Source organism: Sturnira hondurensis, unplaced genomic scaffold, assembly GCF_014824575.4.
Source record: "Sturnira hondurensis isolate 20B ecotype Veracruz unplaced genomic scaffold, ASM1482457v3 Scaffold0014953, whole genome shotgun sequence".
In the NCBI taxonomy this organism is placed as follows: domain Eukaryota; kingdom Metazoa; phylum Chordata; class Mammalia; order Chiroptera; family Phyllostomidae; genus Sturnira; species Sturnira hondurensis.
The window spans coordinates 1,774,907-1,795,116 of record NW_028087584.1 but is presented as its reverse complement, the minus strand read 5'-3'; the positions used below and the strand labels follow the sequence as shown (position 1 = coordinate 1,795,116).

The 20,210-nt window shown below is 38.6% G+C and overlaps 1 protein-coding gene across 2 annotated transcripts in view; it reads left to right on the top strand.

Moving 5' to 3' along the window:
* The window catches only part of CAPZA2 (capping actin protein of muscle Z-line subunit alpha 2), a 76,287-nt gene that overhangs the window by 40,141 nt on the left and 15,936 nt on the right, over positions 1-20,210 (top strand). The window contains exons 4-6 of one of the 2 annotated variants that reach the window (XM_037064217.1): positions 4,899-4,962; positions 14,249-14,455; positions 15,946-16,025. In XM_037064217.1, coding sequence (XP_036920112.1) covers positions 4,899-4,962; positions 14,249-14,455; positions 15,946-16,025 — 351 coding nt within the window. The remainder of the gene's footprint in view (positions 1-4,898; positions 4,963-14,248; positions 14,456-15,945; positions 16,026-20,210) is intronic. The other variant, XM_037064218.1, reaches the window with a different exon arrangement.

Sequence of the window (20,210 nt, the reverse complement as noted above, 5' to 3'; positions counted from 1 at the left end):
GGGAGGGGGAAATGGGCAGAGCTGGAGGAGGAGTTGGGCTTTCCAACAGCAGGAGGATAAGGGAGGGGGAAGGGGTTGGGTTTGCATGATCTGAAGGGTGGCGCCTAGTAACTTGAGAACATCCTGTCTTAGGAGCGGAATAGGGCAGGAGGGTATGACAAGCAATGAATGGGAAAAGGGAAAGCCGTCCAGATTGCAGCTAAGCCAGTGGGGTTCGCCACAGGCAAGACGGGGTCCCATCAACCCCCATGACCGAGATCTGGGAAGGAGTAAGAGGTCCTGAAAAAGATGGTAAAACAGAGTAGGTAGCCCCCGTGTCCACTAGAAAAGAGATGGACTTACCTGCTACCTGCAGCGTTACCCTGGGCTCAGTGAGGGTGATAGGGGTCTTCGAGTTTGGGCCGCTTCAATCGCCTAGGAGTCTGAGAAGCTCTGGAGCAACCAGGGAAGAGTCCTCACCTTGATCAGCTGGTCCCCAGCGTGGAGGCACTGGAGACGAGCCTCTAAGGGGACAGGCATCCCTCTAGTGGCCTAGCTGTCGGCACTCGGGGCAAGGCTTCGTTGGTGGCTGAGGTTGAGGACCCTGGCAGGCCCAGTGCCCTTCTTTGCTACACTTGAAACAGGCCCCCGGTGGGGTGTTCTTTTGCCCAGATCTAAGCTTAGCCCCCATGCCAGTGTTTGCCACCAGCCACAAGACTGCTATTATGGGTTGGATTTGCAGGGGGGGCCTACTTTTTGCTGTAGGCGAGCCTGGTGCTCATCCTCAGCCTCTGTTTCCTGGTTATTGAAAACTTTAAATGCCATACTTACCAGATCTCAGATGGGGGTTTCGGGGCCAGCCTCGGCTTTTTTTAGTTTTTTTCTAGTGTCTGGGGCCGACTGGGAGATAGAGTAGCTAGGACAGTGGCCCCAGCATTAGAAGTCAGGTCAAGTTGGGTATGGAGTACCATTGCCTCATTTAGTCTGTTGAGAAACAGTGCTGGATTTTTTCCAGGGCCTTGGGTGACCTCTCTGAGCTTATCATAATTGACTGCTTTCTGGGCAGATTGGTGCATACCTGCTATCAGGCACTGGACCATTTATTTGGTTGCGGCGTCTCCAACCTGCCTGTCCTCCCTGGTAGCCCCAGCCTGGTTCTGCCTCTGGCACGGCTTCAGCACCTACTGGCATAATCGGATTGGTGGTGTGGGTTTGGTCTTCATGAGCCCTAGCTGCAGTCCGGACATGGTCACGCTTGTCCGGGGTCATGGTGGAAGTTAAAACGATGTGCAGGTCGTGTTATGTGAGGTCATAAGCCTGGAGGGGGTGAATTCGGGAGTCCTAGGGGCTCTAGATTCAGGTGGGAGTGGGTGTGTGAGATAACGGGGGAAGAAAGGTCTTCAGAGGGAGGGGGAGAATCCAGCTGAGAGGGGAGGGCTTCGGCTGGAGTAGCCATTGGCAGGAGCTGAGGAAGAGGAGGAGGAGGAGGGGAATCAAGATCCTCACGGGAATCAGAAGAGAAGGAGGGAGGTTCTGGGGCCATAGGCTTAGGAAACCGGATGGATTCAGGGTTCCCTTGGGTGAGGAGAACTTGCGAGGGAGCCGGGCAGGAGTGCAAGGCCCAAAAACTCTGAATGTAGGGGATCTCAGACCATTTACCAGTCCATCTGCAAAAATTATTTAGGTCAGTATGGGTAACAAAATCAAAAGTGCCTTTAGGAGGCCAGGTTTCACGATTATTGAGCGGATACAATGTCCAGGCCATAGTGGATAGAAAAATCAGCTGTTTTCGCTTGACGTCAGGGTCAATTATTTTCAAATTTTTCAGAAGGCACCCTAGAGGTGATTTAGGATCTGGCTCGGACTCCTGCCCCATCCCTCCATTCCTGGTCCCACAAGGAACAGCAGATGGGAATCAGCATCCCTCAGCCCAATCTGCTGATCCGGTTGGGTAAAAATGAGGATCTACGCCCAGGGACGTCTCCTCCGGTGCCTAGAACATCTGAACAGAGGGAGAGCAGCCTCTCCTGGAAGGGTCACCCCAATGCAGTGCTGCGATTTGGTGGAGAGCGGTCTCTCCAAGCAGACGGGGGCCCAGAATCAGTGTTCGGGGACCAGAAACTTAAGGGCAACAGCACTTATCCTGGTTCTTTGTCCAGACTGGTGGGGCGGCCATGAGGCTTTCTCAGGGAGCTGGGAGAGGAGCGGTCTTCAACAGACAACAACTCCTCCCAGGTTTCAGCACCAAATGAAAGGTTTTCTTAGGCTCTGCTGAGAAAGAAATGCCAATCAGCCACAAAGTCAGGCAATAAAGAGCTTTATTGGGGTTTGTGCACCCGGGCGAGGTTCCCTTGTCTGCAGAATGAGGCCAGGGAAGTCGCACCCAAGCAGTGAATGTAGTGGGTTTTTATTTTCTTTGGCTCCCTGTGTGAGCTGGGGATCAGTGCCCTCTGATCAAAGCAGCAATACAGCATTGGTGGTCTCTTCCTCGGACTCAGGTTACAGTGAGGATGTCCATCTTGGCAAAGCCCGCCCTTCCACCTCTCTGATTGGACATCAGCTGGCTGTTCCTTGTGCCATTTTTATTGTCGGCCATCTTGACTTGTAGTCCAGCTGTGGCGGCCTCCTATCCCCACCCACCCAAACAGTTGTCGCTTATTGGAGCATTTAAGATACATCTATTTCGTAGTCATTGTCTCCTTTTCAATTTCCTATTATTCACCTACTCCCGAAGTATAGAAAGATAGAGTTTGTTGTTATGGATAGTAGAAGGCCTTGGACCAAATTGCTATACAAATTTATTATTTCAACATGTCTTTTGCTGGAAAATTAATACTAAATTCTAAATGATTTAGAATACAGTTATGCACCACTTAGGAAAAGACACTTTCTGAGATATGTGTCATTAGGCCATTTTATCATTATACAAAAGTGTACTTACACAAGCCTAGATAGTATAGCCTACTACCCACCTGGGCTATGTGGTACAGCCTATTGCTCCTAGGCTGCAAACCTGAGTGTACAGCAGATTATTAAACAAAACAACACAAGATTAAATCAAACACAAAGTAATGCAATCGAGATATGATAAACCAGATGTGTGAGACTGCCGGCATAACAAGATGTGGGTTTTCGTATAAGTAGAAGGACTATATTGTAAAATAATGATTAAAGGAATACTATAGTAAGTATGTAAATGAGTAACATGTTTATTATAACATATTATGTACTGTACATAAATATATGTTATGCTTTTATAACACTAGAGCACAGTAGGTTTGTTTACACCAGCATCACTACATTGTGTTAGACATCACTAGACAACAGGAAATTTTCTGCTCCGTTATAACATGGGACTATCATCTCATATAACTCATCCTTGACTAAAACATCCTTACACAGTGCATGACTGTCCTTTTTTTTTAATCTTATACATACTTTTGAAATAAATTCATTTAAGGGTTAGTTAGTACCTGGCTGTGTTGAGGCTGTTGCCAGGAAAATTAGAGTTTTAATGAGTTAAGAAAATCAGAAGTGAATTTCTCCATCTCCATTCATGCATTTCTGTAACCCACCCCCCCTTTTTTTCAACATGCAGTGTCAGGAATTTGATGGCTCATAATTTAATTCTACTTTGCTATTTTTACTAATTTCCTGTTAACTCATCAGTATTGCTTTCATCAAACAAAACATTCCTTTCTAGAGTAGCTAATACCTGAAAATGCAGTGGATGTGCTGCCATCCAGAGTAATCTGAAAAATTTCCAAGTACATTAGATTTTGTGTATTCCTAAATTTTAAAATTCTCAATACCTTTTCTGTTAAGTGGAAGAAAAGTCTCAGGTTATAGATTTAATAAAACACAGTATGATCTTTATATATTTTTAGATAGTTACTTGTCCTAAGAGTTTTTCCTACTCTTATGTGTTATATAATTTTATATTACATTATTACTCAAGTGAGAATAGAGAAAGGCTTTATTTTTGAATTTATCTCATCACCATTTTCTAGTTCAAACTCAGCAGTTCTGGCAGTAGTTGCTTCATTGCCCAATTTGTCATACATACTGCTGCCAGATTAATCTTTAGATGTAGTTCTACATTGTCCTTTCTCAGAAAACTGTTGTGACTACTTTTTGCCTCCCAAATGAAGAAATTATTCCATCATTCAAGCTCTTCAGGTCAATTCAGTATATACAGCCTGTGATGTGCCAGGCATTGAACTTGGTGCTTTCTCTGATGTTGGACCTAACCTATCTTCTCATGTGTTTTTTTCATCCTGGTCCTTCTAATTGAAATATTCTTTTTTCCCCCCCGTCCGTCCAGTTTCTGAAAGACCAGAGAGGCTACTCAGTATTTTAAGGCCATTTCTCAGTATCACATCCATTAGGAAATCACCCCTAATTCCAATCTTTGCCCTTCAGCAGAATGTACTTTTTAAAAATATATATTCTCTATGGTGCTTTTTGGTCAGTCTCTTATGTACTTTCTGTAGTACTTCATCTGTATTATGTTTATCTGTTATCTTGTATTCACCTGCATGAGCTCTTTGATTATAGGTTCAATCTGATTACTCTTTGCTCTCACAGTACCTTCCTGGTTTCCTGGTAGGTACTAACTATTTAGTATACTACCTGGTATGCTAAATATATGCCTGAATAATTTGATATGAATCTTAAAGAAGTCTAACCTATATTTTCAGAGTTTTGAATGAAAAGACTAATTATATTAGCTAACTTAATTTTCTTTTGCTAAACATTGAAAGCTGGATATCTACATCCATTTTAAAAGTATAAGATCAGTAATGGAGACCTACACTTTTATTTAACTTGCTATGTGACTTTAGTTGACATATGAGTTGTTTGTGATTTTTAAGGATATTAAATAAGTAATTTTAAGTAATTGCTCTTTTCTTTTTTAGTGCATTTGCACAGTATAACCTGGACCAGTTTACTCCAGTAAAAATTGAAGGTTATGAAGATCAGGTATGTTTCATACAAACACAGGATCTGGCTGGGTTTTTGTTTTGGTTTTTGGTTTTTTTTTTCCATTTTTAATGGCTAATGTTATCCTTCAAGAATTTGAAGTGGTATAAAAAATGTTCTAAGATTTTAGAAAATAATTGCTTTAAACCTACTTGTTTTTTATAGAAAAAAATCAATCCTATATTAATCCAAAATCTAGTATATATAGTAGTAAGATTTATACATAATTTGGTTGCTCTGGAATTCTACAGTTCTTCATGTGAATAACTTAGCATTTAGTAATCATTATATCTTTTTTTTTTCTGAAGTGCAAGTTAGAATTGATAAGCTAAGAAAGGCCACAAAAGGTAACTGGCATTCTTTTTATTTTTTTGGTTTAGAGTTACTAATAATTGAACCATGATTGTATCAGTTAATATTGTGCTTATGTGAAGAACAGCTTATATAAAACAACATTGCTGACTTATACAGTAAAAGTGAGTATGTTGGTTCATAAACCACAGAGTCCAAAGGAAGTAGTAGGTGGAACATGAGAGAATATAATGATTACTTCTTCATGACTAATTATATTAAAGCTTATATTTGGCATTACTTATTATGTAATATGTAGTCTTATAGTTTCAGAGGAAAAAGAGAAGCTAGACATAACTGAAGAGAAAACATAGCTTAAATATAGAACTGTGCGTCTGTATATACACACACAAAGAAAAAGCTATGCAGTATTTCATTTTATTAATCTCCTAAATTTATTTTTTTCTCTCTAACAAGATTTTGGGGTTTTATTTTTATTTTTTACTTTGTTTTTTAATGTTATAAACAGAGCTGTATTGAACATCTTTGTACCTCCAGGCATATTGACTATTGTTTTCTTAAGGTAAATCACTAAAAAATTTGTTGAGTCTAAGTATGCATCTTTTAAAAATGTTGGGTAGCTCCCAAACTCATTTTATAAACCTAGCATAATTTTAATATTTAAATCTAATAAAACAAAGAAAAGGGAAACTCTGCAGTAATCTTATATATGACTATAGGTTTTAAAACTTTTAAATAGAAATTAACGAATAGAATTCAGGAAAATGAGGGGGAACCCCCTGTAAAAAAAACCCCAAATTATCTTCTGGAAGGCCCATTGTGATATAGGCGTCTCCCACTAGGTGAGTGTTCTAGGGAACCCATCTATATTAGCTGGTATTGTATACTATCTGGTATTATTGTGAGAGGCTGCATTCGGCTTCAGTGAACTTTTTTTGAAGACTCTTTCAATAACTTTGCCCATTTCATGATGGGTGATTTACAAGTGCACCTGCCCACACCATGTTGAGTGTTCAGTTTTGGGCCCAAAATGGCATGACCCCATGCCCCACCTTCTCTATTCACCTGATCTTGCCAGAGCAACCTTTTTTTTTGTTGTTTCCCTGGATGAAAAAGGTCAAAGGGAAACATTTTGCTGATGTGGAAGATGTGAAACAAAAAACAGCAGAAGCGCTAAGAAGCATAGAAATTGAGTTCACCTGGCTGGTGTAGCTCAGTGGATTGAGCACGGGCCTGCGAACCAGAGGATCGAGGTTCGATTCCCAGTCAGGGCACATGCCTGGGTTGCAGGCAGGTTCCCTGCAGGCCAACTCCCAGCAGGGGATGCACAAAAGGCAACCATACATTGATGTTTCTCTCCCTCTCTCCTTCCCCTCTAAAGATAAATAAATAAATAAAATATTTAAAAAAAATAAATAAAAATAAATCTTTAAAAAAAAAGAAATTGAGTTCAAAAACTATTTTGAGCATTGGGAAAAAAGTCTTGATAGGTATATTGCATCAGCTAGAGAGTACTTTGAAGGTGACTGAAGTTTAAACATGTAAGAATAAAACTACAATTTTTTATAAATTATTTTTTTGGGTCCCTCCTTATATATGAAAAGAGTAATATGCCATGACTAAATAGAACTTATTTACTGGAATGGAAGAGTGGTTCCATGTGAGGCAATATATTGGTCTTTTTTTTCCTCAGTGGTCCCAATTTAGCCGACTGGCCATTAGTTTGCGATTTGGGGTCTGCATCTTAAATCTCTTTACTACATCATAAACTTTGTGAAAGTTTGTACACTTTAACCCTTTTTCGTACTTGCTGATAATGTGTTGTTAATTCAGAATTTTCCAGCTCTTGGAAGGCACATATTTCTAGAGTCTGCATGGGTTTACAACTCCCAGATATACTTATAACCCTGCTTTGGGGGGCCTATTTTTTCTCCCAGAACTGATGTTTGCAGAGTGCACTATCCCACATAACAGTTTAGTTTAAATGTTTTGTATACTAGAACCAGTTCATACTTGTATTAAACAGGTACTAAAATCCTTCCCAAAACAAACTACTGTCTTAGAGTCATTGCACATATATAAGGAACAATTTGTGCTTATAAGAGTTCTTTTAACAATCATATTTATAATCTCAAAGCCAATAGTTTTGCTTTCTGAACTGTGTTCACACATTGATAAATCAACCAGTGACTATTTATTGACCAACAAATCAAGGAGAAAAACCTTATGACATATCAATAGACAGTGAAAAGGAATTTGAAAAATCCAGCAGCTAGTTCATTACAAAAACTCTTAAAGTAAAATATGGACATAAAAATAACTCTTAAATATAATAGATTATTTAACAAAAAACAAGAATAAATATCATAAACTGCAAACACAAATAATATTAGTTAAAATAGAAAATTACTAATAAATGGAGATGTAGCAAATACGACAAGAGAATGAGAACTTTTAAAACTTTAGAAGAGAAAAACTAATAGGTGATATGATTTATATATTTGAAAATACTGGGAGACTTTAGTAAATTAGCCGCACATCCAGAAACTACCAGGTTTAAAATAATTCCCTGAGGTGGCTGAATTTTAAGGTAAGTATTCAAAACTCATTAGGTTTCTTCTATTATAACAAGTATTTGAAACTAGAAATGCTTGGAGGGGCCTAGTTCCATTTTAAATAGTGGTAAAATTACATGGTAGCCTAGGAATAATCTTGACAAGAAAAAAATAGGTTTATGGAAAAAATGGTTCTCTTCTTGAAACACAAAAAAATAGAGTCTGAACAGTGAAAGGCACACCACATTTCATTTGAAGATAGAAAGTTAAATTATTTGAAAATTAAAATATAAATTAATGCATTTTGATTATAGTCCTGATAGTCTCCCCTACCACCCCTCATTGGTCAGAATTTTTATAAGGTTTACCTGAAAAAATAAATGCTTAAAAAAAAAAAAACAAGACCCGACTTCCGCCAAGATGGAGGCATAGGTGGAAGCACTGTGCCTTCTCCCACAACCAAGTTTGAATACAACAAAGGTTTGGAGAACAAAGACACAGCCAAAGAACAGAAAACGGAATTATACGGAAGTCTGACAACAATGAACCTTTCAACCGGAACCAGTAAGAGGGGCAGAGCCAGCACTGGAGCAGGGTCGGGCAGGAAAGATCCCCCAACCCAGACCCAGGCACGGACCCAGTCGGGGTGTGGGACACACTGACCCCGGTCGCACATTCGCGTGCACACTGCGCAGGCCCCAGCGGGCGAACCCAGTGACAGAGGGCTCCCTGCGGTGGCACATTCGACTGCAATGGGACGAAACGCACAGGCCCCGGTGACGGTGGCAGCTGCAGTGGCAGCGGTGGGAGGCGGCAGACGGGACTGCCATTGCTCCTCTTTGAACCCACCCCCACGTACAGCATCACAACCCAGCAACTGAGTTGCCCTGCTCAGAACACCTAGGGCTCTAATCCTGATACGTAACAGGCACAAAGCCCAAAAGATGGCTCAAGAAGAACTCAAAGCCCCAGAGCCGATAATTCTAAGCAACCAGGAAATAGCCAGCCTCTCAGATGCACATTTTAAAACACTGGTCATCAGGATGCTCACAGAACTGGTTGATTATAAATTCCTCACAAATTTGTGTTCCTCACAAATTAGAGGAACATATGAAGGCTAAACTACTTGAAATGAAGGGAAATGCACAGGAAACCAATAGTGATGGAAAGGAAACTGGGACTCAAATCAATAGAATGGACCAGAAGGAAGAACAAAACATCCAACCAGAAAAGAATGAAGAAATGAGAATTCAAAAAAATGAGGAGAGGCTTAGGAACCTCCAGGACATCTTTAAACGTTCCAGCATCCAAATTATAGGGGTATCAGATGGGAAAGAGGAACAGCCACTACTGGAAAACTTATTTGAACAAATAATAAAGGAGAACTTCCCACTCTGGCAAAGGAAATAGACTTCCAGGAAGTCCAGGAAGCTCAGAGAGTCCCAAAGAAGTTGGACCCAAGAAGAACACACTAAGGCACATCATAATTACATTAACCAAGATGAAAATGAAGGAGAGAATCCTAGAAGCAGCAAGAGATAAGAGGACAGTCACCTACAAAGGAGTACCCATCAGACTATCAGCGGATTTCTCAAAAGAGACTTTACTGGAAAGAAGTATTCCAAGTCATGAAATCCAAAGACCTACAGCCAAGATTGCTTTATCCAGCAAAGTTTTCATTTAGAATGGAAGGACAGAGAAAGTGCTTCTCAGATAAGGTCAAGTTCAAGGAGTTTATCATCACCAAGCCCTTATTATATGAAATGCTACAGGGACTTATAAAAAAAGATGATGAAAAATATTAACAGTGAAAGGACAGCAAACTCACAGTTATTAACAACCACACCTAAAACAAAAGCAAACCAAGAGGACAGCTAGATCAGGAGTGGAACCATAGAAATGAAGAACACATGGAGGGTTAGCAACAGGGGAGTGGGAGGAGGAGAAGGGGGGAGAAGGTACAGAAAATAGGATAGACAGTAGGTAGAAAAATAAATAGGGGGGAGGGCAAGAATAGTAGGGGAAATATAGAATCTAAAGAACTTGAGACACGTGGTTATAAACTAAGGGGGGGAGAATGTTGGGGGAGGGGGTGTGCAGGGTGGAGGGGAATGAAGGGGGGAATAGAACAACTGTAATGGTATAATCAATAAAATACATGTTTTAAAGAAAAAACATAACAATAAGAATAGTGAAAGAGAATTGCCTTACTAGCCATTGCCTTTATAATCAGTGTATGAGGTCTGTCTGGAAAAAGTCCAGCCATTGTTAATATAATGAGAATGGTTTGCATGATATCAATGTAACCTGGCAGCCAAGGAGAGTAGACTGGAATCTGTGTGCGTGAACAATGATGACTTCATTGTAGTAGTCAGTGGGGGCAGTAGGTGCTGTTGAATGAGCATGTATATTTTGGGGCCATCACATTCAAAATGAGTAAGTACAACAGCAAATATGCATCACATTTTGCATCAAGCTTGAACATTCCTCCGTGGAAACTATTCAGATGATTCAGAAGGCTATGGGCAAATGGTGATTGGCAGTCTCATCACAACAACGCTCCTATTCCAAGCATCATGTCTCCTGCAGAGTTTTTTGGCAAAACATTAAATCACCCAGGTGAATCAGCCCCCCTCTAGCTCAGATTTGGCACCCTGAAACTTCTCACTTTTCCCGAAACTAAAATCAACTGTAAAAAAATTAGATTTCCAACCATCAATGAGATTTTGGAAAATACAATGAGGCAGTAAATGGTGATTGGGAGAACTGTGTAAGTCCCAAGGTACCTACTTTGATGAAGGGGACTGAGGTATAATTGTCCCATGTACAGTGTTTCTTGTATCTCGTATCTTCTTCAATAAATGTCCCTATTTTTCATATTAAATGGCTGGATACCTTCTGGACAGACCTTGTATGCTTAAATAAAGGGTGGTATTTTATAGACTAGACAAATCAGCAGCATATTTAGTCCCAGAATACATGAAAATTTTTATGTATGGCAAGTTTATAATTTAAACAGACATATAATAAAAGGTGTTTTTTTTAATTTTTTAAAAATATATTTTATTGATTATGCCATTATAGTTGTCCCATTCCCCCCTTCACTCCCCTCCACCCTGCACACCCCTCCCCCACCATTCCCCCCTTTCATTCATGTCCATCTGTCACGAGTTATTTAGTTCCTGTATTTCCCATAGTATTCCTGCCCTCCCCCCTGTCTATTTTCTACCTACTGTCTATGCTACTTATTCTCTATACCTTCTCCCCCCTTATCCTCCTCCCACTCCCCTGTTGCTAACCTTCCATGTGATCTCCATTTCTATGGTTCTGCTCCCGACCTAGCTGTCCTCTTAGTTTGCTTTTGTTTTAGGTGTGGTTGTTAATAACTGTGACTTTGCTGTCCTTTCACTGTTCCTATTTTTTATCTTTTTCTTAGATAAGTCCCTTTAACACTTCATATAATAAGGGCTTGGTGATGATGAACTCCTTGAATTTGACCTTATCTAAGAAGCACTTTATCTGTCCTTCCATTCTAAATGAAAGCTTTGCTGGATAAAGCACTCTTGGCTGTAGGTCTTTGGATTTCTTTACTTGGAATACTTCTTTCCAGCCCCTTCTTGCCTGTAAAGTCTCTTTTGAGAAATGTGCTGACAGTCTGATGGGAACTCCTTTGTAGGTGACTGTCCCCTTATCTCTTACTGCTTTTAGAATTCTCTCCTTCATTTTAATCTTGGCTAATGTAATTATGATGTGCTTTGGTGAGTTCCTTCTTGGGTCCAACTTCTTTGGGACTCTCTGAGCTTCCTGAATATCCTGGAAGTCTGTTTTCTTTGCCAGAGTGGGAAGTTCTCCTTTATTATTTATTCAAATAAGTTTTCCACTCACGAGCTGTTCCTCTTTCCTATCTGATACCCCTAAAATTTGATGTTGGAACGTTTAAAGATGTCCTGGGGGTTCCTAAGCCTCTCCTCATTTTTTTCAATTTTTGTTTCTTCCTTCTTTTCTGTTTGGTCATTTCTTTCTTCCTTCTGGTCCACTCCATTGATTTGAGTCCCAGTTTCTTTTCCATTACTATTGGTTTCCTGTGCATTTCCCTTCATTTCACTCATTTTAGCCTTCATGTGTTCCTCTCATTTGTGGCTAAAATCAACCAATTCTGTGAGCATCCTGATCACCAGTATTTTGAACTGTGCATCTGAAAGGTTGGCTATTTCTTGGTCACTTAGAATTATAGGCTCTAGGCCTTTGAGCTGTTCTTGAGTCATAATGTTTTGTCTGTTCACACCTGTTATGTTTGAGGGGCAGAGCCTTAGGTGTTCACCAGGGCGGGGCAACCCTGTTGCTGGGTTGTGACCCTGTATGTGGGGACAGGGTCAGAAAGGGAAAAAAATGGTGCTCTGCTCTCTCTCAGATTTCTGTCCCCTCTGGGACTTCCCACAAGCAAATTGGGCCCCTCTGGTGCTGGTTCCCAGGTGTGTGGGCCCATGTACTCTCCAGGACCCTGTGGATCTCTCCAACAACTCTCTCTGAGCCTGGGAGCCTCTCCCGGCCCCTTGACCCAGAGAAAGTCTTTCCAGTTGGTGCTTTCAGACTCTAATTCCCATCACTAAGGCCCTAGTCTGCAGGGTCTGTCTCACTGTTCGCTCCTTTGCTTGGTTTATCTGTGTCTGAATGTGTGACCACAGTCAGCCAGCTGCCCTGTGCCCTCACTGGGTCTGCCCGTCCCCACCCCACACCTGGGATCCACCAACTGCCTCCGCTCCTGGTTCGGTGGGACTGAATATCTTTCCAGCCGAACCCAGCTCTGCTGCTTACTCTGCCCCTCTTACTGGTTTGGCTGAGTGGGTCGTTTTTGTCGGTCTTCTGTACAGTTCAGTTTTCACTGTTTTGTCTGCACCTTGTTTCTCAAACTTTGCTGTCTTTAAATTTAGTTGTGGGAGGGGGCACAGTTGTTTCCACCTATGCCTCCGTCTTGGCCAGAAGCCTGTTTTTTAAATTTTTAATTGCTTTTTAGAGAGAGAGAAAAACATAAATCTGTTACACTGATTTATGCATTCATTGATTAATTCTTTTATGTGCCCAGACTAGAAGATTGAAACCTCAACTTTAGCGTATCAGGATGATGCTCTAACCACCTGAGCTACCTGGCCACAGCTCATAAAAGAGTGGTACAACTGATTTCTATCAAGAAAAAGTTAAGTTTATCCTGTGTCTCATACAACATAGAGAAATAAATTTCAGGTGGATTAAAAATTTACAAAATCAACCAAAATTTTAGCAAACAACCCTGGTTGGTTTGGCTCAGTGTGTTGAGCATTGGCCTATGAGCTAAAAGTTTGCCGGGTTCAATTCCCCATCCAGGCACATGCCTAAGTGGCGAGACAGGACCCCATTGGGGTGTGAGAGGGGCAACCAACCAATCAGTGTTTTTCTCACACATCAATGTTTCTCTCCCTCTCTTTGTCCCTCTCTTCCTCTCTCCCTCTCTAAAAAAATTAAAATATTTTTTTAAGTAAAATTAAATAAATAAATAAATAAATAAAGGCATGTACAAGATAGGGGTGGGAGATCATCTTAAATAAGACTGGAAACCCAGGAACTATAAAACCTGTATATTTTGCCAGTAATAATTATTTTAACTGTAGAATTAAATATTTTAAATAAAGCACTCCTTAAATTAACATTAAAAAGTAAACAGAAAAATATTAAGGAATATTTGTAGGATTATTGACTGAAAGAAATTTAAAAGGATATATTCTTTGTTTTTATGATCTACATCAGAGAGTGGGGAAGTTCTGTCATAGTGAAGAGAGTTAAAAGGAAGGAAGAGGATAATTTTAAAAATAAAAAATTTAAGGCACAAAATGTTGTATTTATGCATGTAGTATAAATGAATACATTATATTTCTGAAAATTGGAAAGTCACTGAAAATAACTGTCAATGATTAGCTTATAAAAATGGGAGGGAGGCATTTCACAGTGGTAAAGTTGTGGCCCCAGCAGCAGTGTAGGACACACCAAAATGGAGTTTTGCTGGATTAAAACCATTCCTGTAAATGCCCCCATTTACGGTGGTTATCAGTTCCTTAGGTTTGTGGAGCAGCATGCTAATAACAGAAATAGTAAGCTGTTTGTGGGTTTTCAGAAAAACTGACTCCAAAAGTGTATGAGATATTTTTTTCACTAGGGGCTGGAAGTTACTTGTTACATCAGATCCACTGATCAAGCTAAATGAGAGTAGCCTCATTGTGTGTATATAGTCTGCTCATTTGAAGATTGTAGTTATGCCTTATGTTGAACCAGTTGTTTGAAGTATGCTTATTTTTAATTTTAAGTAGAAAGTTTAAGTGGATGTATATTAATATATGTATCAGTATTTAAATGCTATTTTAAATACATTTTTCCAAAAACAATTGAAGGTATTGATAACAGAACATGGTGACGTGGGAAATGGAAAGTTTTTGGATCCAAAAAACAGAATCTGTTTCAAATTTGATCACTTAAGAAAGGAAGCAACAGATGCAAGACCATATGAAGCAGAGAATGCAATTGAATCATGGAGAACTTCGGTAGAAACTGCCCTACGAGCTTACGTAAAAGAACATTATCCAAATGGGGTCTGCACTGTAAGTCATCAGTGTGTACCTTTTTCTTCTACCTTATGTAAATACTACAGTGTTTTTATGATCTGAAATTAACAGTAACTTGCAGAAATGACATTTTAGAACCCGCCATTCTTTTTTGTCTCTCAGTAAATATTTTTAAGAATGTTTACTATTTTTTCAAGAAATTCTAAATAGTAAATATATTATGGTAGTTCCAAATGGAAAATTTTTATACCTTGAATTAAATTCAAGTAGGAATTCTCATATTGAGGAGCATGATTATTATGCAATTCTTTAATCTCATGTTTATGACTAAATTTAGATCAAACTTTTTATTAAGTACAAAACCTTAGAACAAATAAAACTATTTTAAATCATGTCCTCATGTGTTTTATAATAAAATTTTGAATTTCTTTCATGTTCTTTCATAAGTTTAAGCTATTTTTTCAGGATGGAATATATTAGAAACTATGAGGGCTTTCTTTTTTCTTTCATAAGAATGTTAGCACTCAGATAGGCTTTTTAGTCCCCCCCCCGCCCCAGTTTGTCTTTGCTTCTATGATCTCCATAGCTGGAGTAATCCTTTGAAATGCCAATCATATCCTGAAAATCCCCTGCTTAAAATCTTCACCGATACACCATTGTGCTTAAGTATAGAAACTAGGCTTCTGAACATGGCCTTAAAGGTCCTATGGACCTGGCCTTTGCCTACCTCTCCAACCTAAGGTGACCATTTATACCTACTATCCCATCGTAATTGTTAATATTACCAACAGAACTCTATTTTACTCAGAAACTTCCTGGTTAAAACAAAAATTCATATGGTACTCTTTAAGTATCTACTTTTCAATAATTAATTGAGAAATAGAGCGACATAGCCTAAAATACCTTGTAAGTTCTTTGAATTATAACTTGTTGATTGGGATTATTTTGAAAGAATAAGTCAAAAAATATGGTGATTATGTTGAGTTGGAGTGTCCTTATCTGTTGCTGGGGGATTGAAAGGCACAATTTAATCATTACTTTTAAAGCAGTAGGCAAGAGATAAAATAACATCATCATAGCATCATAGGCATTTTCTTAACAACCTTTCTTAGTCATAAGTAAATTGACTTTATCCAGATGCTTTTTTAAATGGCCAGAGAAATTGCAATTCCTAAGATTGTGAAATAAACAAAGATAGTCACAAACTAGGTCCAGTTTTTATTTGTGTGGAAACAGTCAGATTGGTGTCTATATATTCATTTCTCATAATACTGGTGTTTGGAATGAGAAATATGGTATTCTAGAATGTTTGTGACTACTTTAGAGTACAGTCAGTTTTACTCAGTAAATTGTATTTTATTGTGAGTTCTTTTATGATCAAGCAAGAATCTGTGATTAAGTGTACATATTTGAGTATTATATGTTCCTGCTAAAGTGCTTATAATTTTCAGTATTTTGTGGATGTTTGAAGTTGGACTTCCTGTGGCCTTACATTCACTCTTATGTTTGTTTTCTTTACTGTCAAGGTATATGGTAAAAAAATAGATGGACAGCAAACCATTATTGCATGCATAGAAAGCCATCAGTTCCAAGCAAAAAATTTTTGGTAAGTTAAAATTTTTGTGTATTGGGGACTTTTGACATGGTTTATATTTTTGTAAAAGATTCTTGCCCTATTCCATATTTGTGTGTGATTGACTAAAAGCAATCTCAACATAATATAAAAACTTCAGCCTTTTTATGACCCAGAGATTTCACTTCTGTATATCTGAAGAAATCCAAAACACTGATTTGAATATATATATATGTACCTCTTTGTTCATTGTAGAGTTATTTACAATTGCCAAGATATAGAAGTACCCCAAGTGCTCATCAGTAGATAAGTAGATAAAAAGGCTGGCACCTATGTACAATGGAACATTGCTCAGCCATAAAAAAGAATGAAATCTTACCATATGTGACAGCATGGGTGGACCCTGAGGGTATATTATGCTCAGCACAATTAGGTAATGACAAATATAAGGAGGCCCCCCCCCCAAAAAATGGGAACTATCTTCTGGAGGGTAGGCCCTTTGTACAGGGACCCATCTGTATCAGTGTACCAGCTGGGGTTGTGAGAGGCTATATTTGCCTTCAGTGAGATTTTTTTTGAAGACTCTTTTAACACATTTGCCCATTTCATGATGGGTGATTTATGAGTGCACCTGCCCTTGCTGTGCTGTGTGTTCAGCAGTTCTTGACCAAAAATAGCATGATAACCCCCTTGCCTCATTCTCCCTATTCACTCAGTCTTGCTCTGAGCAACTGTGTTTTATCTCCTTTGATGGGAAAAAAGTCCTCAAAAGGAACCGTTTTGTTGTTGTGGGAGAGGTGAAACAAATAACAGCAGAGGCATTAAAAGGCATCAAAATTGATGAGTTCAAAACCTGTTCGAAGCAGAGGGAAAAAAGTCTCAGTAGGATTATTGTATCAAATGGAGAGTACTTTGAAGGTGGCTGAAGTTTAAACAAGGATAAATACATAATGTTTTATAAATAAACTCTGGGGTTTGTTTGGGTCCACCCTCATACCATACGATTTCACTTATTCGTGAAATTTAAAGAAAAAACATGGAACAAACAAAATTAAAACAGACTCATAGACACAGAAAGTTAATTGGTGGTTGCCAGAATGGAAGGGTATTGGGGGACTGGATGAAAGAGGTGGAGAGAGTAAGAGGTACAAATTTGTAGTTACAAAGTAGTCATGGGGATGTAAGTAAAGCATAGGGAATATAATCAATAATATTTCAATAACTATATATGGTACCAGTTGGCATACTGGAAATATCAAGAGGAACACAATGTATATAAGGTATATGATTGCCCAACCACTGAGCTGTACACTTGAAACCCATACAAAATAAATTGTGGGTAGGGATCTTCAGTCTATAATCATCCTATTTATTTAAAGGTGACAGTAAATCCATTGACACTCAATGAAAAGAGCATGGGAAGAGTGTTGGGTGTTTTTAGAGACTACCAAGCAGCATCCTAAGGGAATGTGTATGCCTGCAAGCAGACCAGTGGGAGGCCCGTATGCTCATCCTGAGAAAGAGTTGTTTCTGAGTGGGACTTACATGAGGGGGGAGAACAGAGGTAATTATAGAGTGAAGATTTATGATTCTTTTTATGAACTTTAGGGGCTCTGAATTACATAATTTTCATGGGGATTGCCTTGTGCCTTGTTGGCCAATGTGAGGGAGTAATGACATATTTTATTATGCAATGAGGCATATAACAATCATACCTTACAAGTTGTGTACAAGTCTAGTCCCCCAAAGCACCGACTTGCCTTGTTAATCTTTGATATCTAACAAGTTATTAGGCCTTTTTATTTTTAGACAAGAGTGTTTCTGAAGTATCTTCTCTTAAAAAATTCTGAGGCTCTCCAAGACTTTATAAATTCAAAATGAAATGAAATCCTTACCTTCATATACCCCTTTTTAGTTAATACATGCTATGGTTATCAGAGTAAGTATGGTCATAATATTTAGTTTTTAGTATATTAGTCGTCGACTTGTTAGCCAGGTTGGTTGGTTGTGTTCCTGAGTTACCAGTAACCCTGTGTACCACTTTGGTGTGTGGCCCAAGCTTGCTTCATTACTGAACCATCTCAGAAATACATGCAGGGTTGCAAGGTTAAACAGGAACATTTGGAAGAATGCAGATACATTATCACTGAGGGGAAATCAATTTCATATGTAAACATAGGTATTAATGACAAGCTACAGTCACTTAAAGATTCTGGTGTAAGTTTTATTGACTTAATGTAAAGGTGATTTCTCCATTTTAGGCTTAAAAACTTGTACCATTAATCCTCCAGTATACTAAAGAAATAAATTTGTACAAAATCATTATTGATTTATACTCTTTGTGCCAGGATATATATAATAAAATCAATCTTATTGAAATCAAACTACTTAAGGGAAAATTCTTGTTACTGAGTTTTACCATAAAGTATACTGGAGATACTATAGTAAATTGACTACAGTATTTTGCCATGTGTAATGCACTCCCTTGTCTAATGTGCACCCATGTTTTTGGCCCAAACTTTTAGAAAAAAAATCTGTCATTTTAATGTTTAATTCAACTTTTTATTTATTAGTATTTAGAAACAAAACCAATTATTGTATTCTAGGATATTATTTTGCATATGGATATCATTATTGCTTCCTAGAGTTATATTTTAATGCATAAGCGTAAATAAAAAACGCATTTATGTAAATACAGAATTAGTTCTACCCATATATATAATGAGCAACTTTATTTTAACATGTGGGCCAACAATAAAAGCAGATGAGATTGAAGCAGTAATCAAAAAACTCCCATTACCCAAAAGCCGTGGACCAGATGGCTGCACAGGAGAATTCTACAAATCTTTTAAGGAAGAGCTAACTTCTATTCTTCACAGACTATTCCAAAAAAGCCAAAAGGAGGGAAAACTCCCCAACTATTTTTATGAAGCCAGCATCATCCTAATTCCAAAACCAGATAGAGACACAACAAAGAAAGAAAACTTCAGGCCAATATCTCTGATGAACATAGACGCTAAAATCCTCAATAAAATATTGGCAAATCACATCCAGCAATACATCAAAAAGATCATACACCACAACCAAGTGGGATTCATCCCAGGGATGCAAGGATATTTCAATATTCATAAATCAGTAAATGTAACCCATCACATAAACAAAAGCAAAGACAAAAACCACATGATCATATCAATAGACGTGAAACATCTTTTGTAAGGTACAACACCCATTTATGATAAAGGCACTCAGAAAAATGGGAATAGAGGGAGCATTCCTCAATATAATAAAGGCCATATATGAAAGACCTACAGCCAACATCATACTCAATGGGCAAAAACTAAAAGCTTTTTCACTAAGATCAGGAACAAGACGAGGTTGTCCACTTTCACCACTTCTATTCAATACAGTATTGGAAGTCTAACCACAGCGATCAGACAAGAAAAGGAAATAAAAGGCATCCAAATCGGAAAGGAGGAAACAAAACTGTCATTCATTGCAGATGACATGATACTGTACATGGAAAATCCTATAGTCTCTACCAAAAAACTGCTCGACCTAATAAATGAGTTTGGCAAAACAGCGGGATACCAAGTCAATATCCAGAAATCGAAGGCATTTTTGTATACCAACAATGAAACAGCAGAAGCAGAAATCAAGAAAAAAATCCCATTTGATATAGCAAAAACAGAAATAAAATATCTGGGAATAAACCTAACCAAGGAGGTAAAAGACTGTATGCAAAAAACTACACAACACTGAAGAAAGAAATCAAGGATGACACAAACAAATGGAAACATATACCGTGTTCATGGATTGGAAGAATTAACATCATCAAAATGTCCATAGTACCCAAAGCAATTTACAGATTCAATGCAATACCTATTGAAGTACCAATGGCATATTTCACAGACATAGAACAGACATTTCAAAAATTTATATGTAACCATAAATGACCCTGAATAGCAGCTGCAATTTTGAGAAAGAAGAACAAAGTAGGAGGAATCAAAATACCTGACATCAAACTGTATTACAAGGCCACTGTAATCAAAACAGCCTGGTACTGGCATAAAAAGAGGCACATAGACCAATGGAACAGAACAGAGAGCCCAGAAATAAACCCAACTCTCTAAAGTCAGTTAATGTTTGACAAAGGGGGCAATAACATAAAATGGAGTAAAGACAGCCTTTTCAACAAATGGTGTTGGGAGAACTGGACAG